General features: G+C 32.3%; 1 protein-coding gene across 1 annotated transcript in view; it reads right to left on the bottom strand.

Annotated features, from left to right (window-relative positions):
- Positions 1 to 1233: 1233 nt before the first annotated feature.
- LOC145260591 (transcription initiation factor IIA subunit 1-like) overlaps positions 1234 to 27932 on the bottom strand; it is a 99664-nt gene continuing 72965 nt past the window's right edge. Inside the window, exons 4-9 of the mRNA XM_080118867.1 lie at positions 27346 to 27419; positions 24772 to 24859; positions 20931 to 21109; positions 9397 to 9534; positions 7852 to 7941; positions 1234 to 3893 (exon numbers count right to left, since the gene is read on the bottom strand). Of these exons, the coding sequence (XP_079974993.1) occupies positions 3786 to 3893; positions 7852 to 7941; positions 9397 to 9534; positions 20931 to 21109; positions 24772 to 24859; positions 27346 to 27419 (677 nt within the window). The 3' untranslated portion in view covers positions 1234 to 3785. The remainder of the gene's footprint in view (positions 3894 to 7851; positions 7942 to 9396; positions 9535 to 20930; positions 21110 to 24771; positions 24860 to 27345; positions 27420 to 27932) is intronic.

Below are 27932 nucleotides of genomic sequence, written 5' to 3'. Positions count from 1 at the left end.
AGACAAGTTATAATGAAAAAGGTTTTCATGGCAACATTCATAAACTGACACGTTCAGCTAAATTTTGAAGTTAAATTCATTGAAAAAATCCCTTGTAAGATAAATATTAGTTTTCTGGGTCTATTTCAAAGATAATTAGTAAAGTCCTAAGATATTGAATTAAAACAAACAAACAAACAAAAAAACAAACACCTTATTTGTATAAAAAAAATAGCTTAATTAGCACCCAAAAGCAAGAGATTCTGGCTTTGCAGAATCAAAACAAACAAAAAATTGTCTAACATGAGGTCTATAGAAGCCCAAAATGTTAGAAAGTCAAAAGGTTATCTGAAAATGACGTCGGGTGATTGAAGTGAGGGAGGGTTGCAAAACTGACTGTTTTTTTCCCCCCAGGCTTGCATTCATATATTTCTATCATAAATGTTTATATAATTTTTACCATTTTTTCAATTTTATTAGTTTTGTGTATTCAAATTTTTTTTATTTTCCAATTTTCAGCGTAACATAATTTCCCTATAATCTATTCATATTATGTTATGCTAAAAATTACACGTTCATTCATGCAAGGAAAATATAAAAATTATGCTAGAAAATATAATCTAAAAAAAGAGAAATTTTTTTGCAGTTGTGTGAAAATATTTAATAAACAATGCTTAATTCAATGATAATATCATTAGTTTGAGAAATTAATTATTCTTTGAATTAATATCGATTTCGTTAATGTAACAGCTTTTTTCAAAATGTTCCTGAAAAAATTAATTTTTTTATTATTACAATTTATAATGCTTTATTTTCATAAAAAAAGCAAAAATAAATTCATTCATTTCTTTTTTACTATTGAAAACCATAACTTTAATAAATATATTTTTTGTTTAAACAAAATAATGCATTTCCACTAAGATTCAAATAAAAATAATGGTTAATTATATTTGATCAATACTGAAAATTTAATTAAAATTGGTTAATTTCCTGATTTTTGGTGAATTTTTAGAAAAGGAGAGGTCATCTGGAGCATTGGCTATTCATTTTACACGTACCGACAAACAATCATGAAGAAAAAAAAAAGGTGTTTTTAAATAAAATGTTGATAATTTATGTAAAGTGTTGACTGGTAGTGAGAAGGGATATTTACTTCTTAAAATTACTGAGAATTTAGAAAAAGAGACAAATTGATTTTTAAATGAGTAAAACAATGGCAGCAAAATTCACAAATGCAAAGAAAAAAAGATGATGTGCCGCTTTTAAATTTTAATAAATGACATGTCTGTATAAATGGAGAAAGAGTGGGTCATTTTGAGCAAGTTTATGTAAAAAAAAAGAAAAAGACTTCAAATTTTTTTTTTTTTTTGCTGTCATGTCAAGGTTATCCCTTGACGTAATGTAGGCATTATTTATTTACAAATCATACAATTTATACTAGATTTATGCAGACTTAATGAGGATTGTTTACGTTGCACAATAATTGTCTTAAATCTAAAACAAATAAATAAATTTGTATTCAACCATTAAAATTTGTTTGGTCTTTTTTTTCCTTAAATATCAAATATTTATGATTTGGGAGAAAATCTTAAGTTTCAACATTAATAAAAAATAAATCGGATGGATTATCATTTTTTTAACATAAATTGTTATTTTGTGTGATTCCACACAAAAGCACATTAACAAGAGACAGTTCTATGCCAAAGAAACTTACAAAATTTAAGTAGGCGTCTCAAATCAGATGACTGAAAATGGAGTTTATTTAAATTGATAATTATCACTTGACACAATCTTATGTAAATGATTTTTGAAATGAGTTTTAATCAATATAATATGAAGTTTTGGTTCAGTCCAGATCCATGTACCCGTGACAAAAAAAAAAAAGTATCATATTCCAAAAATCACATTAATTGATCAAATAGTTTTATTTTTAAATAAAAATAAATATCAAGAAGTGACTGTCTTGCCCACCATTCAAAAAAAATCTCAAAAAATAAAGAAAGAAAATCAAATAAAGAAGATAACTCAAAGATAATTCATATTTGCAAGATTTATGTTCTTTATGCCCAAATCCTATTAATCACTTAAGAATAATTTTCTTTATAAAAACAATTACTTGATCAATTTACGTAATTTTTGCAATATGATATTTTTGTTTCATCACGAGCATGTACACCATACAGATATTTCTTTATTTTTGTTTTTAAATTTTAGGGGAATTCTGGACAAAAACCAAAGTTTTACTAGAAAATTAACTGGATTTGTTAAACAAAATTCACTAAAATAAGAATTAATGAACAAATTTATCCTATTTTTTTCATCGACAGCCAAGCATCATTATCATCTTAGACTTTGTTATTTAAAAATAAGTGTTTTTTTTTTTTTTCTTTCTTCCTTTCAAAATAATATTCACATCTGGTCAACTTCTGTCCAAAGTCCATTTAGCGATTGAATCAAATCGTTTTGAAAAAGTTTTCAATAAGAACTTCTAAAAATAAAGAAAATAAAAAAATAAGCTGCATAAATTTATTTTTTTTAAAACTTAGAAATACTCATTTGAAAATTTTAGGGAGATAAATCAAAAAGTATACGTTTATTTATTTCTTTTTTTTTTTGCGAGTGATATTTCTGCAAAAATTCAAGATTGAAACTGAATTGAATAATAAAAAAATTTGTTAAAAATTCAAATGTTTATTTTTTAATGATTTTTGTTCCAACTAAGAAATTTTCATTTTGTTTTTATTTTAAAAACAAACAAACAAAAAAAAAACTTAGTTTATTTGAAAATGAGAAAGAAAAAAAAAACATTGATAATTTCACATGGTCTATTTCAGTCTCAATAGAATTGATTTAAAATATTAATATTTTTAAAATGAGTGTTGCAAATGTAAAAAAAAAATAAAACCTCATAAATATTATTTGACACCTTTTCCTTTCTATCAAGACAGAAAAGGCAGGGAAAAGAAAGAAAGGAAGGAATATAAGTTTTTTTTTTTCTGTTGAGACATATCTTCATCTGACCACTTCTTGTTAATAAGTACAATAATTGAATTGATTAAAAAAAAAAAGTGCCCCCCCCCAGCATAAAATACTGTATGTTTTAAAGAATTCTTTTTTTGCTATTTTTCTTTCAATCAAAAAAATATTTCTTTCTTAAAAAAGACTTTGTAGTTTATTTAAAATAATAAGGAAAAAAAAAAAGGAAACATTATTTATAAGTAATACAGAATAAAACATGTTTCATCATAAAATTTGTGGACATATACCCCTGCCCCCAATTATTAAATGATTAAAAAACGGGTAGTGTGGGAGAGAGGAGAGATAAAATCATTAGGGGTGGGTGGGTAGAAGTGTGGGTTTAAAAAATATAATTTTTTTTTTTTTCAATTATGGGTTTTCACCACTTCACTAAAATGATCACTGAAACAGAAGATTCTAAAACGCCAGTGTTTGAATATATGAATAGAGTCAGCTTGTTGTCATATCATTATGTATATACATAGACACAACTAGTTATGCATAGATTTGCATGCATACGACAGGATTGCATGTACATTTTGTACTTTCAATCGCACATAACATATGGTATCTACGTCTGTGCTGGTGTTTTTTTTTTTTTTGTCCAAAATGATTTTCGACCAGTGTTAAATTGTCCCCAGCAACAAAGACATATTTGTTGATCTTGCCAAAGCAATTATCAGAAAAAAAAAAAAAAAAAAAAAAAAAAAAAAAAAAAAAAAAAATTCTGCATCTCATAATGGCCGGCCATTTTTTTTTTCTTCAAATCTTCCTACGTGGAGCTGAGATTACCACTCGGCATCGCCCACTCCTTTATGAAATACTGCATCTTTCCCATTGAGATTCATGATGCCATCCTTCAGCTGGAATTTCCACTTATTCTTATTTCGGTGGATCTAAAACACACAAACAAAATTAAAACATTTTAAAAATTGAAAAGAAGTAAAAAAGCAATAAATAAATGCATGATACTAAAAAATAACAAAAAAATAAAGGATTTAAGAGAGACACTTCCTGCTCAACTAAATATTCCTTTGCAAAATGATTATGACATGTGAATTGAAGTAATACTTGCATATTGTTGAGTTGCTTAGCACAGTTTGCAGAGCAGCACAACACTAATTTATTTCATTCTTCGTCAAGACTAACAAATTTTTTTTACATATCTCATTACATATTACAACATGCCATTTTTTTCTTGCATTAAGAGATCTCTAGCAAAAAAAAAAAGACAGTGAAACAGTTACATATATAAAAGGCAAAACGGCCGTGCACGTTTTTGTATGTCCAACAAAGGCTTTTTTTGCTGGGGTTCTTGTGGGAGGGGGTTACTATGTTTTAGATTGGTTGGTTGGTTGTTTTTGTTTTACGGCATATCAACCCTTTTCAAGTTATTTAATGCTGAATCCAGTGATTTTGAAGAAAATTTTTTAATAGAATATATTTGTTTTTTTTTTTCAATTTAACCCATAGTTGGGATCCTAACAGGTATTACCACTCTGGGTCAGAGTGGACCTGGGAACAACGGCAAAGGGTAGCTCCACACTCCCCAAAACTTGCAAGCTGGGGCCTCACTATCAAATATAGTTTAAAGTCATATCCAGGACCACTATGTTTTAGAACTTCTTATATACTCCCTAGATCATAATATCTATGATTTGCGAATGGACGTCGGGTCTACATTTATTTACATTGACTTAAAAAAAAAAATTCATGCTATTCCGTCCTTTTGCATGTTTGTTGATCTTTTTCATATAAATAAAGCGAAAATCATCGATGCAAAGGTGTCAGCGGCCTTTCGTGCTGGGACGTCTTGAAAGCAATTAGCTTTGATCAATGTGGGGGAAACCCTTCATATCAGACGATTGCTAAATTGCTATTCATTTGGACATTCCCTTTTTGTGGGAAACTGGTTTTCTGCCTACTAACACTTTTTTTTTGTGCTCAACACACACCTCAAAACACCCGGGCAACGCTGGGCACCCCTGCTAGTCTATTATATAAATCTCACCTGTCTGTTTAAATGCATGTATGTTTGTATGGCTGCATAAAACTTTTGACAGATTTTCACAAGATCAGTATCGTTTTAAAGCTCGACCTTTCGGACGACAAATATAAAAAAATTGGCTAAAAACATTAATTCCTTCACCCTCAACTGGGCACTTTTCTACAGGGAAGGGTCGTTTTTTTTTTTGCTGATATTTTCAAAAATCATCCCCTCTTTTCAATTGACTAGCCTTAATTTAAACCTTCGCCACTTCTGGTTTGGCGATTGACGCAACAGCAAAGACATCATGTTTTTTTTCATGTCCTTTTCCTCCTTTGCAGTACAGGTTCAGGCCTACCTGCCTACTACCATTTTTTTTTTGTGAGAAACTATGGAAGATCTACTGCTATGAACCAGAGACGAAGATACAGAGTTCCCAGTGGAAACATGCAAGAAAGCCAGACAGAGAAAATCCACTCAGAAACTTATGATGATCCTTTTTTTGACAGCAGGGAATGATCTAAATGCACTGGGTTCGCACTAGACAGACAAGGAATACTATGTTGAGGTTTTAAGGGAGTTCAAGAAGAGATTCCATAAGAAGAGGCCAGCATTCTTCAAATTGAGTCGGTGGCATTTCCACCATGACAATGCACCAGTCCACAACTCCATGCATTGTCACAGACTATTTGACCAAGATGGGCAGCAAGACAGTTCTCCTCATCCTCTCTATAGTTCAGATCTTACTTCCTGTCACTTTTGGTTATTCCCGAAGCTCAAGGAAAACCTTAGCGGCTGTCGTTATGAAACAATTGAGGAGCTGAAAGAGGCTGTGACGAGGTCATTGACATGCTCACAAAAGAGGACTTTCACGGGACGTTCCAGAAGTTGTTGCAATGGTACAAGTACATTGCAGCCAGAGAAGATCACTTTGAAAGGGAACAGAGTTTCATGTGTGTACTATAAATAAAAGTGCCAATATGAAACTTATTGAAGACACCTTGTACCACCTAAAAACATAGGATAAATTCAAAACTATTATTTAGCAATAAAGTTAGTATATATCCAATTTGATAGTGCTCAATATAAAATAATTAGTAATAGAGCAAATACCTAAGTAATTCGGCTTATATCAACATAAGGTTTTGATCCAATAATTGCTTTAAAAGTAAATAAATGCGTTTTGGCTGTGAAGATACAATTGGTTTGAAACCTTGTCAAATCAATTCAAACTAAATGACTTATATGAAAATCATTTGCTTTAAATTGACACGAAAGAGTTTCAGGCTTTTTTTTTTCCTCACAAAAGACTTGCTTATGACATTAAATGATATGTCGGTTCCTTTCCAAAGGTAATATAAAGACAAAAACACAAGGACTAAGAATTCAGGTGATCACTCATCTCCCTCTCAGTACAGACCAATAAGTCTCTGTGCATCATGAGTAAGCTGCTGAAATCTGTGTTAAATAGAGAAGTAGTCAACCATCTCAGCAAAAACAACTTTCTTAGTGATGTGCAATATAGTTTCTGTTCTGCTAGATCTACAGCAGATGTGCTTACAGTTATATCTTATAGGATTAGCGAATCTCTCGACGGAGGCTTCTTCTCTAGGGCAATTGCTCTTGACATATCAAAGGCCTTTGATAAGGTATGGCATAAAGATCTACTTCACAAGATCTCCAGCTATGGTATAGCTGGAAATGTCTTCTCAATTATTAAATCATTTCCCTCTGATAGGTACATAAGAGTAGTGGTTGATGGGCAGAAATCAGAAGCTCAGTATTAATGCTGGAGTCCCTTAGGGGTCCATCCTGGGCCCAACTCGCTTCCTGATCTACATTAATGATCTTCCAAATCACATCCTTACATCATTCATAGACATTTCTGCTGACGACAATACAATCTATGGTAGCACCTCAAAGACCATAAACAACCAAGTTCTCTCTGATTCTCTCACCTCTGACCTTAAGCACGTAGTACAATGGGGAAAGAGGTGGCTGGTTACTTTTAATGCATCTAAAACCAAGCTTCTATCTCTACACCATCTATGCTTTGATGCCAATATGGCATCGGTTGAAATGAATGGCGCTCGTCTTGGGGAGGCTTCATATTTTGACAAGCTTCTAGGCTTAACCTTTACTCTTGATCTGAAATGGAACACATATATCGAATCCATTGCCAAGGTCGCTGGAAAAATGGTGGGATCTTTCTACCACTCCAGTATATATCTCACCCCTGATGCAATTCTCTACCTATATAAAAGCCAGGTTCGGCCAACGATGGAGTACTGTTGGCACATCTGGACAGGAGCTGCTAGAAGCAGCTTATCCTGCCTTGACAGAGTTCAAAATAGACTTTGTAGCTTAGTGAGGGATGCTCTTTTCTCTTTCCTGCAACCTCTTTCCCACAGAAGAGATGTTGCGAGCTTGTCTCTGCTTTATCGTTATTTTCATGTCAAGTGCTCAGCTAAGCATCAATCTATGGTCCTCCCTCGCCAAACTTTCACGAAAAACATTCGTCTAATCAAAACCACTATCAATAATTTCCCACACTCTTTATCTGTGCCTAAACCTAAATGTGGATTCCATAAACAAAGCCTCTTTTTTAGAACTGCACACTTGTGGAACTCTCTTCTGATTGCCTGCTTTCCAGCTGACTACAATCTGATTGTCTTCAAGTCCAACGTAAACAAGTTTTTGATGAACCGTCCCCCTAAGTAATTCAATTTACAAAATTCCCATTACTTATGTTTACTACGCTATAATCACATTGACTAATGTGTACCCATTAACCCTTATCCTCGAGTGGCCTCTGGGCCTTTACTGATCGGGTGATTCCTGTGTAAAAAAGAAAAGATTTTTCTTACTTTTTCATACTGGCAGACAACAACATTGTCTGTGTCGAATAATTCAGAGACATCTTCTTCACTGACATCATCACCTGAATTTAATGGTTCCTAAAGCAAAAAAAAAAAAATATGAGGTCATTTTTAGTTACAGTGATCATATGCAAAGAAAAGAGACATTTGTAAAAGAAGTAGTGGGATGATCTTTCGAAAAAAAAAAACCACTGAAGCTCATCACATCACTCGGTTCACATCAGCAAGAGCATCTGGCCTATAAATCGTTTTGCCTCCAAAGAAACCCAATCAGAAATAAGATTGGAAGTCAAATTTCAAAATGCTATCCAACACACGCCAGAAATATAAAACTGACGTTAACTTGAATATGATGATTAGTCGTTGCGATTTCATAACTTGCCGGCTTTCTTCATGTGCCTTCTGTCAGAATCGGTAACTGTCTGGGAATTTTGTAGTGAACGGTTCTACTGGACATGCAGCCAAGTGGATATAAATGGTGCTGGATAAGAGATATTTTTGAATGAATTCTACTTGAAGTTTGTGAGTTCAATCCCAGGTGAAGGATTAACTGATATGATATATAAGAAGAGAGGAGGAGGGTTGTATTTACTTGCCTCCTCACAAGGGCAGAGACACAAGGATGTATTCAATATTGGTTAATTGGATGGGAGGGCGTGTAAGTTCAATGACATTTTCAGGTGTCAAGGTAGTCTAAATCCTTTGAGGTACATCCAGAAATGAATGATGGCACCTGTGCATTTCTGCTCCAGAATTTGAACCACATATTAATATTTATTTCTATAATTTTCAAATGATAAATCAAATAAAACCCTTTGATAATCTTTTATCCATTTTGATCCAAATTAATTATACTTATCCAAGTTTTAGAATACATATTGTTATAGGGGTCGATCTCCAAAATTTTAAAAGGAATTTGTGAACAGAAGGACAGGAACTACAACTTGATATATATAGAGAAAAGTATATGGTTCTTATCCAGAATTCCCTCTATATTAAAAAAAAAAAAATGAAGAAAAATCTGTAGGACATACATGACCATGATAAAACGAAAATATATTCAAAAAATTATGTAAATTGATAAGTTTATTCTTGAAAATGAAAATCATTATTTATGAATATATAAAGAAAGACCATCTTGCCCACCATTTTAAAAACAGTCAAGAAGCAAAGAGAGACGACCCATCCTTGCAAGATTTATCCTGTAATGCATATGAATTCACATTAATTGCTTAAAAATGATTTTCTTTAAAATAATAAAACTACTTGATCTATTTACATGATTTTTTGGTGTATAACATTCGTTTCATCATGGGGATGTACATCATACATTTTTTTTTTTAAATATAAAAAGAATTGTGTACAAAAACCAAGTATATTTACCGATTTAATCGTTGTAGATCAGGAGAGAAGGGATAGTAAAAGTTCCCCGCATAACAAGCAAAAAAAAAAAAAAAAAAAACAAATGCCAGTGAATGAATTTAGAGTTGAAAACAAAACAAAGAATTTTACTCAATCGAGAAAATCGTTTACCTCTTCAATGCCACCTGATTCTAATTCTTCTTCATTAACCACATCATCTTCAGCATCTTCATTTTCGTCATTGTCGTATTCATCTTCATCTTCCGAACTAGTGTCCTCATGGCCGTCAAGCTGAATTATACCTGAAGGCTAAAGAGAAGAGGAAAATCAGAATTAAAACAAATTGAAAATTTTAAAAATTAGGAGGGGCATAATAAGTCAATTTACAAATTTCCTTCATTTTCTTCCCATCCAAAGTAATAATGGCCGATGCAATACTGATTTTTAAATTGCACCATCCTTAGCAATATCTAAAACTGTAAAGTACACTTTTTATATTTCGGAAAGTGCTATTTGAAGTTATTTATCTCCTTGCCATGGCAGGAAGATCTGACAAGGTTGGGAAAGTAGGATTTGAAATCAGTGCCCTAGAGAAAGAGCATTCTGGCTGAACAAAAATATTTTGGTAGCTGTATTGACATTTCATGGTAGGGCAAGAAAGTCAAGTCAGGATGTGGACTTCACATTAATAGGGAACGCACCGTTCTCAAAAATTACCTAAAATTTATTTGAGTTAAGTATGAAACTACTTGTTTTAACTCCTACTTGAAAAAAAAAAAAAGAACTGATTTGGAAAACACCAATGAAAAATAAGATAGTAAATTCTACTTAATTGTTCTAAACTTTGATTTGAGACATTACTAATAGATTTTAAATAAAATCAATTAATTTTCATACTTTTATTTCTCATTATGAGCTGCCTCAGATTTTTAGTGAGTGGACACTGATTCAACTCCCTATTGGCAAGAATAGTCATTAGAATATGTTTGTAATGCTTGTGCTTATGACATTTGTGTGCTATTCAACATTTTGTCAAGTTATTATTTTATATGGATGTTCTGTATCTTTCTTGTTAAACTGTCTTAACTACAACAAGCTTCCCAAGTATTGCCGATATGTTGCATGCTGAAACTGCTTATCACTTTTTGTTTTTTTGAAGAGACACAATGGTGACCCATTATGCTCCACTACCTAAAGAATTTTACCAACTTTTATACCTTTGATTAAAACCAGTTATATTTTTGCACAATGTGATAAGATTTCAGAAAACTAAAAAATTAACTCATCATGCATGTGTTGCACATTTATACTAAAAAAAAAAAAACTTTTCATACATGTCAATAGAAAATTTATTTATTATACTGAAAAAAAAAAAAAACACTTTTCATACATGTTAATAGAAAATTTGACTTCTTCTTTCAAAAATCAAACCATTATGCCACATAAGAACATAATATTTATAAATATACAAATGTACGTATGCCAGCAGCATGAATCCTAAGACAGTTGAACTGACTTCTCTCAGAGGAAAAAGTTTCATGTGAACATCAAGTTCACAAAGAGTTTCCAGTTGCAGTTATATCCTAGTTAAGGAGGATGACAACATTAGATTTTTTGTAGAGAGGTGTTGAGGTCCTCCTACATATGGTGCTTGATATTCCCAAATGGTCACCCACCCATCTAGTACTGACTAGGCGTAACATTGCTTAACTTCAGTGATGTAACGAGAACCAGTATGCCAACATGATTATGCCACATATAAAACATACATATCTAATGCATTTAGCAAACTCGGATTTTACGAGAATACAGAAAAAAAAAAAAAAAAAAAAAATGGGAAAATGGAATTCTCAATCACGAGTCTTTTACAGGTAATCCCAAATGTTATTATTGAGGACTTCATTTCTTTCTTTCTTTTTTTTTTTTTTTAAATTTTCTTATCAGTTTGTTCAAGCTGAGATGGGGCATCCTACCGAATGCTAAATGTTCACCTACTAACTCAGATATTCCAACCGAGAGATCTTTTTAAGATTTTGACTGTCCCTTAAAGTGCAATTGTTTCAATCTCTCTTGCACTTGGTTAATCAGGTATATTTGCCAGGTAGTTTTTTAAATTCTTTTTCATGAGTCCAGTTGTTCCTATAATAACTGGAATGATACAGATCTTCTTAAGATTCCAATTTCTTTTCATGTCATACATAAGACTTTGGTATTTCGTTATCTTTTCTGCTTTCAGCTCTGTTCAACCCAGCATCATTGGAGGACACTAACTTCTACTAAGGTTGCTTCTTTCTCTTTCTTGTCCCATATCACTATGTGAAGTTTTATGGTTCTGCTTTTTTGGAATGTAGCCGAAGCAATTGGATAGTTATAGTGGATGGTGTATTTACACATTTTTGTGGGTGATGTACACATTTTCGTGGGTGATATACACATTTTTCGTGGGTGATGTACACATTTTTGTGGGTGATATACACATTTTTCGTGGGTGATGTACACATTTTTGTGGGTGATATACACATTTTTCGTGGGTGATGTACACATTTTTGTGGGTGATATACACATTTTTTGTGGGTGATGTACACATTTTTGTGGGTGATGTACACATTTTCGTGGGTGATGTACACATTTTTTGTGGGTGATGTACATATTTTCGTGGGTGATGTACACATTTTTCGTGGGTGATGTACACATTTTTCGTGGGTGATGTACACATTTTTGTGAATGATCTAATGTGTAAACCAATGTGTGATCTAATGTGTAAACTAAACAGGATATCTTTTCATAAAATAGGTATTATATACATACACGCACATTATATAAACATCTAGAATTGTCTTTACAGAAGTGATTATGTTTCTGTATTTATATCAGGATACAAAGTTTAAAGAATAAAACAAAAAACTTTTGGCCATAAAAAGTTACGTACAAGGTGTGAATGATATTTGTAATCTCTAACTACTAATGTTATCCTTATTTTTATTTACTTTAACTGTTAGTGTTGTCTTCAAGAAAACACAAGTGAATTTGCGTGAGAAGTGAGAAAGGCATAGATGAAAAAAAAAGAAGCTCATTAAGTGCATAAGGACAACCACAACGTGCCATACAAAATGAGAAAAAGACAATTTCTATGAGCAAAATTATTTACATTCATCAAATACTGTAATAAACATCCAAATAAAGACATCACCTAAAGCTTAAAGTATGTCTTATCTAGGTTGGACAATTTGGTTCATACAGAGGACAAAGTTCAAAATCATACCCTACATATTCATGTCTCATGAAATATTATCACAATGCATATTTGAATTACAAACAAATTGCAACACAGTATTAAATTAAGATGAAAAGGACTTCCTGCAAAATTTGTTTTTATCATTTCTATTGTTTGAAGCAACATTTCTTAGTGTGTTTCTTTGGACATGATTTCATTGAATAATCTGATTTCAAATTTTAATTATATAACTTGTTTTGTTAAGAATAATTGGTCAGAATGCTTAATTAATTACTGAAGAAACAAAATTAAAAAAAAAAAAAAAAGAAAGTTACATGCACAGATTGTCATGGATGACCATGAAATCCTGCAAATACAACTAGAATATTTTTTTGTTTTGCATCAAAATTAAATTAAGTGCTTGTACAGTATAATGAGATTTCAAATACATTTAAGATAAAAACATTATTGCATACTAATGTATCAAATTGAAATTAATAAAAATTCCAAAGATTTGAAACATGATCAAGTAGAAAAATAATTATGAATAAAAATAAAATTTATTGAATTACAAGATGGAAAGAGAAAAGTGTCGTCCTAAAGAAAACACTACAACTTTATTTTAAACTATTATTGAAAAAAATGAATTCAGGTAACTTAATTATGTAGTAGAGCTGACATCTATTCAATGTAACTGCTTTCAGTTTCAATCACAACCTTGATATGGTTCTGGAACTCGAAGCATGCCTTTTCCACAAGCGCCAGCGGGAATTCAGCGAATATGCAGCAGATGGCGGTGATCAGGCTGGTTTTATTGTTGTGGAAGGTCATGTGGTGATGTTCTCAACATATGACCAAATGAAGTAGTCCAACAAGTTGAGATCAGGGTAGGAGAGGGGCAGTGAGAGAAAGGTACAAATTTGTAGCACTCCTTCTGAAGCCAAGCCGGGATCTCTTTGGACTAGTGGGCAAGCACAGAGTCCTGCTACCATACCCAAGGTCTGCCAGTGGTCACCTGATTACACCAGGGGATCACCACACTCTTCAACACATTCAAGTACACTTTGGTGTTGACTTTCAAGCCGATTTTGAAAATATGAGGTAGCATGATGTGAGCCCTCATTATAAACCACACAAAAGACCATAACCGTGGCCGGAAACTTTGTTTTCATCACCCTAGGCATGTCCCTGTTATTCATGGCAATCCAGCGATGCATTTTGAGGGTGCTGGCAATGGTCCTGTTATCATAACTTGGATCGGTAGAGAGCATGAATTATACAGTGGCGCATCTCCGATCTTGCTCGTTGAACATTGTGTCACTTTCAGATATAGTAAAAGGCTCCTATCGCTCGAGATTTGTACACAACTGGCCAACTAGTAGATGGTCCGCTAGAAAAAAGAAAACCAGTTGTTATCAAATGAAAATGTAATTATGTCGTCTTTTTCAGGGCGACAATTTTATCGTTCTACTCTGTATAGATTTTTATCATATTTAATAATGTTGAACAATTCTTAAAATCTAGGGAATTGCAGTTTTGACAAAATAATTTCAAAATAGGAAACAATGAACCACTAATATCCATTTTTTTTTGTAAAAAATAGTTTAATCAGATCTACTACTGGATCATTTTTCGTGATTTTTGATATGCAAGTATGTAAGTTTATTTACCTAAATTTCATTTTTTGAATCCTATTATACTGCACAAGCATGTACACACACACACACACACATGAAAGAAAAAGAGAGATGTGAGTGGCTGGAAAGATGGTGGGATCCTTCTACCGCTCCAGAAGATATCTCACTACTGATGCAATTCTCTATCTATATAAAAGCCAAGTACGTCCAAGGATGGAATACTGTTGCCATATCTGGGCAGGAGCGGCCAAAAACAGCCTATCATGCCTTGACAGAGTACAAAATAGACTTCGTGGTTTAGTGGGGGATGCCCTTTTCTCTACCCTGCAACCTCTCTCCCACAGAAGAGACATTGCGAGCCTATCCTTGTTTTATCGTTATTTTCATGGCAGGTGCTCGTCTGAACTCCAATCTCTGGTCCTCCCTCGCCAATCTTTCACGAAAAACACCAGTTTAGCTGAATCCACTATGAAAAATTTCCCCCACTCTATATCTGTGCCTAAATCAAAACGCGGATTCCATGAACAAAGCTTCTTTCTTAGAACTGCACGCCTGTGGAACTCTGTTCCGTCTGCCTGCTTCCCTCCGGACTACAACTTGGATGTCTTCAAGTCCAATGTTAACAAATTCCTAATAAACCGCCCCCTTAATTAAACACTTCATCAAATCTCCACACTAACGTAATGTACTTGCAATAACACTTATCCCCGAGTGGCTTCCGGGCCTTGATAAGTGGTGATCAATGTGTAAAAAAAAAAAAAAAAAAAAAAAAAAAAAAATCTAAAATAGAGATGAATTCAAGGCAAAGTAAAGACAGAAAGGAAGAAAATAGAAAGGAACAAGAAAAAGAGAGAAAGAGAAATAAAATCCAGCAAATAGTGATAAAATTATAAGGAGATAATGCTCTAGCTATTTGAAAGAAAAATAATTTTTTTTTTTTTTACACAGGCATCACCACATTATCAAGGCCAAGAGGCCACTCAAGGATAAGGGTTAAAGAGTGTACAGTAGAAATTGGACAATATAGTAATCATTAGTAATGACAATTTGGTAAATTTGATAACTTATATGGAACGGCTCATCAAGAACTTATTTACGTTAGACTTGAACACAACCATATTGTAGTCAGCCGGAAAGCAGGAAAACGGAAGACAATCCCACAGGTGTGCAGTTCTAAGAAAGAAGCTTTGTTCATGGAATCTATGTTTAGGTTTAGGCACAGATATAGAGTGGGGGGAATTATTGATAGTGTTTACAGCTAGACGAGTGTTTCTTGTGAAAGTTTGGCGAGGGGGGACCATAGATTGAAGCTCAGTCGAACACTTTCCATGAAAATAACGATACATCAGAGACAAACTCGCAACATCTCTTCTGTGAGATAGAGGTTGCAAGGAAGAGAAAAGGACATCTCCTACGAGGCTACGAAGTCTATTTTGAACTCTATCAAGGCAGAACAAGTCCTTTCTAGCAGCTCCTGCCCAGATGTGGCAACAGTATTCCATCCTTGGACGTACCTGGCTCTTATATAGATAGAGAATAGCATCAGCAGTGAGATATTTACCGGATCGATAGAAAGATCCCACCATTTTTCCAGCGGCCTTGGCAACAGATTTGATGTACGTGTTCCATTTAAGATCAGGAGTAATGGTCAAGCCCAGAAGCTTGTCAAAACATGAGGCCTCCTCAAGATGAGAGCCATTCATTTCAAAATGATGCCAGATGTGGATAAGAATGTTGATGATGTAAAGAGAGAAGCTTGGTTTTAGATGCATTAAAAGTAACCAGCCACTCCTTTCCCCATTGTACTACGTGCTCAAGATCAGAGGAGAGAGAATTGGAGAGAACTTGGTCGTTTACTGTCTTAGATGTGCTACCATAAATGGTAGTGTCGTCAGCATAAATGTCTACAAATGATGTAAGGATGTGATTTGGAAGATCATTAATGTAGATCAGGAAAAGAGTTGGGCCCAGGATGGACCCCTGAGGGACACCGGCATTAATACTGTGAGCTTCTGATTTTTGCCTCTCAACTACTACTCTTATGAACCTATCAGAAAGAAATGATTTAATAATTGAGAAGACTTTTCCAGCTATACCATAGCTAGCGATCTTATGAAGTAAACCTTCATGCCATACCCTATCAAAGGCCTTAGATATGTCAAGAGCAACTGCCCTAGAAAGATTGCCACCGTCGAGAGATTTGCTAATTCTATGCGATATAACTGTAAGCACATCTGCTGTAGATCTAGCAGAACGGAAACCATATTGAGTGTCACTAAGAAGGTTATTTTTGTTGAGATGGTTGATTACTTCTGTATTTAACACAGATTCTAGCAACTTACTCATGACGCACAGGAGACTTATTGGCCATTACTGAGAGGGGGATGACCGATCACCTGAATTCTTAAATACAGGGCATACTGATGAGATTTTCCAGGGAGATGGGAAACTATTCTCCTTAAGACAACGTTTAAACAGTTTTGTAAGTATGGGCGCTAGTTCAGGTTGAAGTTTTTTTGAGTACTATAATTGGAATACTGTCAGGGCCAGTTGCTTTACTGGAATCAAGGTTTTTGATTAGCTTGGCAACATCACGTACAGATATACGTATATCACATAGCGTGTTTTCAAATACAGGAGGAAATATTGGGGGTTGGCGGCCTTGGTCGCAAAGGGTAGAATTAGCTGCAAAGTTCTTGACAATGAGTTTGGCTTTGTCTGATGCTGACGAGATTACCTCAGGTCCATTGATAATAGTTGGGATGGAGCACACGCTTCTGTTCAGGATTCTGTTTGCTATTTGCCAAAACTGGTGGGAACCAAGCCGCTGCTCAGCTACTTTGGATTTAACAGATTGAGCATACAACTCTCTTGCGTTCTTTATTACTTTCTTACAATGGTTGCTGGCAGTCCTGAAAGCGGCTTTAGTTTCCATACATCTATTACGTTGGAAACAGTGGAAAAAGTGATTTCTGTGCGCAATGGCAGCAGCACATTCTGGAGAGAACCATGGCTGGCTGTTAGGTTTTTGCTGAAACTTTTTAGAGGGTATGAAATGGTCAATACCTACAATTAACTATTCCGTCAGGTCTAATACTATAGAGGGCACATCCTTTTTAAACATGGAATGCATAGGTAGATCAGATATAAATGTACGGAAGCTATCCCAGTCAGCCTTAGTGTATCGATATACTGTACGATGGAGAGGTACGTCTGGGGACTTATTACATTTCATTTTTATCTTAATTGATACAACAGAGTGGTCGGAAGATCCAAGAGGCGACAGAACAGAAACTGAACATAGTTCAGGGCCAGTTGTGAGAAAAAGGTCTAGTAGGCTCGCATACTGGCCGTCATTGTCGGGCACACGGGTGGGTTCCTGAACAATCTGAGTGAGGTCATAGGCAATGGAGAAATCATGACAGAACCTCCCCTTATCATCGAAAATCATCTTATACTTATTTAAAAAAATAAAATAAAAAAAGAATAAGTAGATTTTGACAAAAAAATAAACTAAGAAAACAGAGAATGGCGATCAATGTAAGGCTAAGTAGGAATCCACTTTTTTGGATAAAAAAGGCAGAATTGCATAAAAAGTATAGAACTCCTATCAGTGCATATTAGCGAATAAAATAGATACAAAAACTTTAAATGATGATAATTAACAAAGGAATCACATGACTGCAGTAATGATTCAGTATCTCAACCCAACCCCATCATCCTTTGTTTGACCCACTTAGAATTTAAAAACGACAAAATCTAAACAAAGTAAAATTTATTAGTTCAAATAAATAAATTAGTGAGGAGGGTAATAAAAACTAAACACTTTAATTGGTTGGAAGTTAAAAGACACAGTTTAACTAAAAGTAATCCTACAATAGAAATCCATGCATTTAGTCTGATGATTTTCCCCAGGTATGACACAAACTTTTCTGCATATTTTATGTATAATAAATATATTTTTTATACTACTAAGCTCTACTATTGTATTGAAGTAAATACTGAAATTATATCATATGAAAAGTCAACTTCTAAGTTGGAACAGATGTGCTACAAAAAACAAACCTTATCCAGACACACAAAAGATTTGATATCTTTTCAGCTATAGCTTTAAAACAATAAATATTTAAAAGGTTCCAATTAAATATTGCCAACAATCTCACAGAATATAATCACTAAATAATAAAGATAAAATATGTGAAACAGGGAAGGGCCAATGAGACAAGAAGTAATGAGAAGGGAATAGGAGTTAAGGTTAAACACAAACTAATAATAAAGTGCAGCACATTTTCAAAAGTATATTTCATTAAACAATATTTGCCAACACACTGGTGATTCATTATTTTTTAATGCAGATATATTTTTGGAAAATACTAGACGAACTGTTATGTCATAGCTAGCTATAGAATAGTGTGTATATAGAATTAATGTAAAAAAAGTGCAAGTTAGTATGCAGAATTAATGTATAAATGCATAAATTTGAATGCACGTGAAAGCAAACATAGCGACCAGTGAAAACAATATGGAATACATTAGATAATAAATGTCTTAACATCATTGCCCTTAGATTAAATGCAAAAATTTTTTGAAAAGAAAAAAATATAAGGAGGGAATGTGCATTATAACAGGTCCACCCTAGTTTTTTTGTGTGTTAACAGCCTTAAAAATATCAGGAAATAATTAATTGATTAAGTAATATTTAATTGCGAGACCTTTTCAAAGCAAATCTTAAAAAAAAAAAAAATGGAAAAGCCCACCACCGCCACACAGTTTTGAAGATTTTAAAAATATTTGGAACTTATGCCCCCTCCTCACCACCAAACTTGAAAAAATGCTAACAATTACATGTCTCGTATACTCTCTATGTAGCCAAGAAGTGGGTGCTCATTTTACATTAAATTTATATAAAAAAGTGTTCCCCAATTAAAAATGTTAAATTTTCATTATATTTTAAAAAATTCCTTCTTTTATATTATCTTTAAAGGCTGTTGAAACGTATTAGCTAAAAAAAGATTTTGATTTCTTTTTAAGAGGTAAAATACGCTGGGTTAGGTTGTAAAAAATACCAAATATTCTGTTAAAATATTTAATCGATAAAGTGGATTTTTTTTTTTTTTTTTTACATTGGAAAAGCATGTTTTTTAGTTTGAAAATATTACCAACTTGCAATGAAAATCATTTTAAAAATTTGTGGCACTAAAAACGGACAGTTTTTTTTTTTTTATTAACTTTGTTTTTATATCAGTTTGTTTATGTTAGAATTCTTTAAAAAATAATATACAGAAATGTAAGGAAAAAAAGAAATATACAAAAGAACCATTCATAAAATGCCACTGTAAAAAACATCCACCACCAAAGTATGAAAAAAATATTTGTGTATTTTATTATTATAAATAAAAAAATACTAAAAACACTTGAGCAGAACTATTTTATTTATTTGTAATGCAAACTAATTTTTAAAAACTTATTTTTGGTTTTATATATTTATATTCATTTTGTTTATATTAGAAGTGTAGCAAAAGAATGTATAAATTTATTTAAAAATAAAGAAAAAATAAGACGGTCCTGTAAATTGTTGAATTAAAAAAAAAAGCTTTTATGGCTTTGTTTTTATTTATTTACGCATGCGCATAATTTTTAAAATCGGAAATTGTAAATCGGAACTGGATGGACAGGTTAAACGGCCAAGCAAGACGATTGGAGTTTTATATTAAACATGCTAATTATTATTGTCAAGGTTTTAAAAAATGTAACATTCCTCTCTGATCCCTTCACGGTTACTCTTGTGTAATAAGCTAAGCTTTCTATTTTGGTGGTAGTTCACCGACTCACAACCATAACTCAATATGCCTACCCAGCCCAGAGGCCAGGATCTCATTGGCCCAGTGTTTAGGTAGGTTCTCTCCTTTCTCAAAAGTTTAGCAATTTACATAAAGATTATCATCTGTATTCAATTATTTCACCCTAAAATTTCCAGTGCCTCTTAAGATTCAAGCTGACATCAAAAGAGAAGAAAAATGTATAAGCCTCAGCATTAATCTATATTTTATACATTAAAATTTCAGTGAAGTTGTGGATATCTGAAATACTTGTGATGTTTGTGCAGCATAATAGGATTGCAAAAAAATGCACTTTAGGTAGAAAAATACTTATATACTTACTTGTCATGTCGAAATTAGCAAAAATAAAAAAAATTATGAAAAATGATAAAATAGAAGATCTGCTAGGACTGTTTTACAAAATACAAATATTAGCAATCCGTCATTTTCTATTTTGAAATGGCAATAACAATATCAAAATCATAGATTGCAGTTAACTCCCCTGGATTTTAAGAACTTTTCAATAAAACTCTATAATTCTTTAAAAAAATGTTTTAATTGTAATTATTTTTCTTCTTGATCATTTTTAGTAATTTTTGAATTTTATTATTTTTTTTACTAATTTCGACATGACACGTAAGTTTGTCAGTGTTTTTATCTAAATTGTATTTATTTGAAATCTCATACTGCACAAGCACCATCCATACTCTCTCTCTAGAAAAAATACCGTCTCCTCTTCTGGGTGGTTAGTTCTGAATGTCATTTTCTAAATTAGCATATCCTTGCATAAAAATCCATCTTAAAAATATGCACACTAGTACAACCCCAAGTGCATTATTTCACTCTCTCTCTCTCTCTCTCTCTCTCTCTCACACACACACACACACACACACACACACACACACACACACACACACACACACACACAGTCTTCAGTATATCATTCTCTCCCAAAATATGGAAAATAGTTGAATGCTATTTGCATCAATCAATAGTGTTTGATATGAAACATAACAGCAATGCGAAATGACTTACGGCTGAAGCGTTGACTGTTTTATGTGTCACTTGAGTGGTATCAACTGAAGCAGTAGTGTGAACTGGATTATGGACTAGTGTGTTGGCATTGGGAATCGTGATTGTTGCCGAGGCAACCTGTGGGGATGACTGAGCAGATTGGTGTGGAATGTTGGTCACAGTAATATAATGATTATTACCTGTGGAAAAAATAAAAAAGAATTAAAAAAAAAAAAATGGAGAAAAAGATTAATTGAAAGGCAACACTAAGTCATATAAATATGTATTTATGAATGAAAAAGTGTTTTGTAACAGTTATACATTCTCTAATAAAAATGAAGACCACTATATATATATATATATATATATATATATATATATATACATACATACACTCAGTTCTATCTTACTAAATATTGAGCTACCAGTGTTTGCAAGTTGATGATTGATTTGTATAGTTAACTAAAAAGAGTTTTCTAATTGATTTAAAATTTAAATCTGCATCTTCTATATATATTTATATAAAAGTCAATGTTTGTGTGTTATGCAAACTAATATGCTAACAGAACAAGTTTCAATAAGGGTTACATTGAAATTTTCCTTAAATTCCATGTGAGGACACTAAGGGCAATTACTGGTTTGGTTAAAAAATAATTGGAACATAAAAACACGATTCAATTTTATTTGTTTCATAACACAAAAATAAAATTAAAACAAAGAATATATCAGTGAACATAAAATAATTATTTTTAAGATTTAAAAAGTAAAACTAATGTATTTCAATTTGATAAATCCATTTTACAGCTACAAAACACAGCATCAACAGGGAGGTGACAATGACTAAGTGGTTAATGACACAGACTGATAACATGGGCATGGGAAGTTCAAATCCAGGCAGTTTCATAGAGACACTTTTACTTAGAGACGTTGGCAACCTTTATGTAGTCCGTCCTGTAAGTATGTAATGTCTTTTGAGAACGAATTCTAATTAGAACGATATGGAGAAACGAATGCTAATAATAACCATCCGATTCATTTGAAATGAATGAATGCTGCTCAACAACAACAGCAGCAACAAGTAGATTTTTGGTCCTTGTCCAGAATTCCCCCTTTAACACAAAATCAAAGAAAAATCTTTATGATGTACATGCCCATGACAGAACAAAGATATCATATTCCAAAAATCAGATAAATTTATCAAGTAGTTTTATTTGTATAAAGAAAATCAATTTGGAGTAATTAATGGGAAATCGTAGGCATTACAAGACTGAGCAAGTTTAAATTATTGTGGAGTTATCTGCTCTCATTACTATGTTTTTTATGAATATGACATTTTTCATTCAATCACAGATATGTATATCATAAAAATATTTTGTTTTTTAATAGGGAATTCTGGACAAAAACTGTTTTTTTTAATTACTTGATCTAATATTATTGAAAATGCTATTTTCAAGGGAAAAATTATAAACAACCATATTTGAAACTTTTTTTAACGAATATATATCCACACAGGCAGCGCTAGTATATTTATCTATACTCCTATAAATTTTTAAAAATTTCTTTTGTGTATTGATATTCATATTAAAAACCCATTTTTTTTTTTATTTATTCAAAAAGAAAATAAACTTTGTTATATATGGGTCATTGAATTGCATTCATCTGCAAAAGATCTAGTTAATTTGCATATTTAGAAGAACGATATGCAATAAAATTCTGTTGTAAACTTGGAAAAAAAATGCCACAGAAACTTATGGAATGCTTCAGACTGCTTTTGGATCATCTTGCGTGAAACGAGTATCAGTTTCTGAGTGGCATAAGAGATTCAAGGAAGGCAGGGAGTCTGTGAGAAATGAGGTATGGAAGAAGTAAAGTCAGAAGACCAGAGTTGATTGGCCAAATAAAGAATTTTATGGATAAGGACTGTTGTGTGTCTATAGTGCACAGTTTGATGTCAGTGTGGGAACTGTCACACAATTAATTGCGAGGAACTGAAAATGTAGAAGATTTGTGCAATGTTTAACCCAAGGGTACTCAGAGAAGATCAGAAAGACATTGTCATGACAGCAGGAGATGATGGAGCTGATCAATTCAAATCCTGCACTTCTTGATGCTCTGGTGACCTGCAATGAAAGCTGGATCTACTGCTATGAACCAGAGACCAAGAAACAGTTCCCAGTGGAAGCATGCTGGCTCTCCCAGACCCAAGAAGGCTAGACAAAGCAAATTCATTCAGAAACTTATGATGATTCCTTTTTTTTGACAGCACGGGAATGATCTACATGCACTGGGTTCCCACTGGACAGACAGTCAACAACAAGAAATACTATATTTAGGTTTTAAGGGAGTTCAGAAAGAAATTAGGTCAGTGGCATTTTCACCAGGACAATGCACCAGTCGACAACTCCATCTTTGTAACAAACTATTTGATCAAGATTGGCATCAAGACAGTTCTCCTCATCCTCTCTATAGTCCAGACCTTGCTCCCTGTGACTTTTGGACAGACAACAAGGAATACTATGTTGAGGTTTTAAGGGAGCAGGAAGAGATTCCATCGGAAGAGGCCAGCACTTTTCAAATCAGGTCAGGGAAAACCTTAGAGACTGTCGTTAGAGACAATTGAGATGAAAGAGCCTGTGATGATGGTTATTGACACATTCACACAAGAGGATTTTTCTGGGGCCTTCCAGAAGTTGTTGGAACAGTACAACAAGTGCATTGCAGCCAAAGAAGATTACTTTGAAGAAGGACTATCAATACAAGTCTGGAAACTTATTGAAGGCATCTCGTATATCTATCAAATGTTGATCAGAAGTTTTTACTTTCATTTTTGTTTCCCTTTTCCTTTTACTAAATTTCTTTTTAATAGGATTTAGGCAGTTAAATTATTATAGCAGCATTCGGTTATTAAATTATTAATTGAACCAAACTGTTATCAAACTATGATTTTAGCAATGTTCTAATATTTATTATTGGTTGTAAATCACTTTAAAAACATTTCAATCGTTTAATGCAATGTAATTTGCAAAAGAATTTTTAAGCAAGTAATAACTTTTTATTCAACAGTTTTAATTCTTCCAAATTTTTAAATGTCACAAAGTAATTCTTTCTTTGTTTTTTTCATTTTCAACCATTAAAAAAGGATTTCAATGGTTAACTTGTTTTACAAATAAACTGAAATGCATTTTGGCAGATTTAGTTTTGTTATTAAATTATTTGTTAAACAGTTGTTCGCTATTTCTCTCCTACAGTTTAACAGATGCTGGGGTTCTTTAAAGTATAGAATAATAAATTTTTCATGAAGGCATAAATCCACATGGATCGTCTAGGTCTCTACATGTGTTTGTTTTTCTTACTATTTTCCATTCGACTACCGGCGAACATCCGCTTTCTTTGAGTTTATATATATATATATATATATATATATATATATATATATATTTACTACACAATGATAACTAGTATTGTTACTAATGGTTTCAGAACATAATAAAAAATGCCAAGATGAATGCATATGGATACGAAAATAAAAAAAAAGGTCAGAATTACTTTGCAGGACATATCAACACCTTGTTAATATATATAAACGTACATTTGGCCCAGTATAATAGGTCAAAAGGAATCAATTCAATAGTGCCTACATTTCCTTTTTTCCATATTTACAACAAATTTTGAAATAAAATTTCTATAAAATGTTATAAAATCTTAATTACACAATATTAAAGTATCACATTTGCACCACTGGAAATAAATCCAACAGCTCAGATAGTTATGCCTTTTGTCTATACTGAAAATGCTTGTCATGCAAGACATGCAAAATAGCAGTGCATTCTGATGAAACGTGCGCTTCATTTCGATCACTTACCTGCTGGTCGGAGGGTAAGACCAGCTGCCAATTGCTGTTGAAATAAACCAGAGCTGAGAGCCACGGCAGCTGTTTGAGCTGGGCCACTCTGAGGAAAAAAAACAAACAAACAAAATATCACTTTAGAACAAATGAGCATAGAACTTAGAAGAATCACAACATGGACAGAAAAATAAGTTTTATTTAATAGGTAGATGTAAGATTGCATTCAGATTAATGTGGTAATGTAAAAGCTACCTGCCTAACAGGAGGAGAATTAGTTGTCCTCTGGTCATCTGCCTCTGTAGCAAACCTAGAATAGCAAATCTATCAACACAACAATGTTGCTTCTGCATGTGTTCTGGGATGTTCTGGAACAAACCTTCTGACTTTGGATGCAACTGCTGGGCCTTGCTGATTTAGATATAAAAACCTGCAATTTTGCAGGTCAGGTGCCTCTCTATCTAGCAAGCTCCAGCCTCTATCCCATCACCACAATGTTGCATCCCCGTGCTTGTTTCACAAGTACTTCTATGGAATATGCTCTAATGAACTTGCTACACTGGTGCTTTTCAACATAAAATACCCTGAGTGACCCAACAATCAGCAAAATCCCACCTATTTCAATGCAGAGGTCCCCAGATGCTAGAAAGCTTTCTACTCTAATAGTTTCTTTCCTCAAACTGCTAACCTTTGTAATTCCCTCCCTGTTTTCATAACTGCACCAACACAAAGAAATTTAAATATTATGTAAACATCATGCTATTAAATTCCCTACTTCTAAAAATCTGGCCCCTAATTCACAGTAGTCCCTTACGTCTAAGTGACAATATCTCTTAGGGTAAAAAAAAGCTAGTCAACAACAAGGGTGTCATAAAGACCAAACAACCCTGAGGCACGATATTCGTGAGTTCTGTGTAGGATCTGATTTATACAGCAACAATAAATCAAAAGCAACTAACTTTGGCTTTCCAAATATCTAAGAACACATTTTGTAATTTCCATATGTTTAATTGTATAATACTGACTCAATGGGTTATGAATAATCAGATTAAATAGCAATTTTAGCTTTGTCTTTCACAAAGACATAACAGTTGAACTCTCAGTGAATACTGAACCCAGTAAAGCAATAAGAATATAGATACAGAATTATCAACAATGTAAAGTTGTGAAAAATTTTCACTACTTACTGTTACTAAAAGAATGCAAAATTATCAATGAAAAGAATTATCTCCCTTGACTTACACATTCCTTTCCTCCATTGTAATTTGCTTTTAAATAAACAATGACTAACAGACATTCTGATTCTTCTCATCTGGGGAGGCTCCCCAGAAAAAAAGTCTTAATGATTCTTCATTTTCTTACATAAATAAAGTTTGTTTTTCTTAAAAGAAAGAAATCCTAGATTTTAGAATGAATAGAAATGTTCAGTTTTAGAATTATGCAAACTCATGCAAGATGTTAGAAAAGAAAATAAGAACAGAAAAAAAAAGGAGAACGAACAAAGGCAAACAAAAAAAAAGAAAAAATAAAGAAAAAAGGATAATCATCCAGCTGTAATATGATTTAACTGCAGAATTTTAAATTCTACCATCCCTTTTATAAATTTTATTTTTATACTTAGAAAAAAAAAAAGTAATCGTAAAAATAAGAGGCCCTTATAAAATAATTAAGAAAAGAAAAGCATAATCTATCAAACTTCAATATTCATTACTGAAAACTTGAATAGCAAAAAAGTGCACAATACAATTAAATAACAAAAAACAATATTATAATCATAAATGTACATTTCATTACAAAAATAAAGAAAAAATAGTCATCATCTAGCCATTTTTGAAAACTTAAGTCTTAATTTGTTAATGCTTGTTAATATTCTTTTTTCAATTTATTATTATTTTTTTTAATTTTGTTTTATTTATTTCTATTGTTAATTTATTTTAAATCTTTCAAATAATTGATTTTTAGGGTTAAGTTGGAATTTATTTTGTGTCTACATCTAGATCACAAGTTATGATTGTTTATGAGATTTGGTTGAGACAGTCCAGAATCATATCCAAAAATTACGTAAAATGCTCAAGTACTTTTATTTTATAAATGGACATTTTTAAGCAATCAATGGGGAATTAAATAGGCATTACAACATAAATCGAGCAAGTATAAATTGCTGAGTAATCTTCCATTGTTTTTTATATTATTTTCAAATGGCAGTAAAAACAATTTCTCCTTCTCTTATATAAAATAAAACTACTTGATCAATTTATGTGATTTTTTCAAAATATATTTTCTATCCGTCATGGGTATGTACATCGTACAGATGTTTTTTCGTTTTTGTTTTTTTTTAATACAGAGAGAATTCTGGACAAGAACCTTTGGTTTTACTGGGTTATCACTTTTTTTTCTCTTAAGCGGAATCCACAGTGCCTTGATAAGTAAATGTTATTTTTTCTGATTTTCAATATCATTTTTAGTATTTTTTGGTTTTACATATCATTTGACAGAAAATCATAGAATGCCTGTCAAATGACGTGCAAAACATTACTTAATCAGCAATGAGAGTTCTACATTATGCAACATGCACAAATAAAATTACAAAACCAGTTCTGTGCCAGTTGTGTGGTGACCAATTTGGATTGGAACTGAAATTGTTTGAGTCATGGGATTTGATACAACTGGAAAAAAAATAAAACAATAAAAAAAGTTTAATTGAGATCTAAAAAACAAAAACAAAACATTTTTAATCAATATAATCTTAAAAATACATTTTTATTTCAAAATAAATAATTCAGTATATATATCTACCATGATGAGAGGTCCACCACCGATACAAAGAAGTGATGAAGATCTCATGCTACTCCAACACAAAGTATATATATTATATATATATATATATACATATGAAAACATATATATGATATATACATATGATATATGTGATAGATACATATGATATATAGATATGATATATTACATATATATATACATATATATATATACATATGATATATAGATATGATATATACATATATATATATACATATATATATATACATATGATATATATGATATATACATATATATATATGAATATGATATATAACATATGATATATATGATATATACATATGATATATATGATATATATATATGATATATATGATATATACATATGATATATATAATAT

The sequence above is a fragment of the Euprymna scolopes genome, chromosome 36, assembly GCF_053919585.1.
Source record: "Euprymna scolopes isolate OS-2025 chromosome 36, ASM5391958v1, whole genome shotgun sequence".
Taxonomy (NCBI): domain Eukaryota; kingdom Metazoa; phylum Mollusca; class Cephalopoda; order Sepiida; family Sepiolidae; genus Euprymna; species Euprymna scolopes.
Note: the sequence above shows the minus strand (reverse complement) of the source record. Positions and strands in the feature narration are given on the sequence as shown.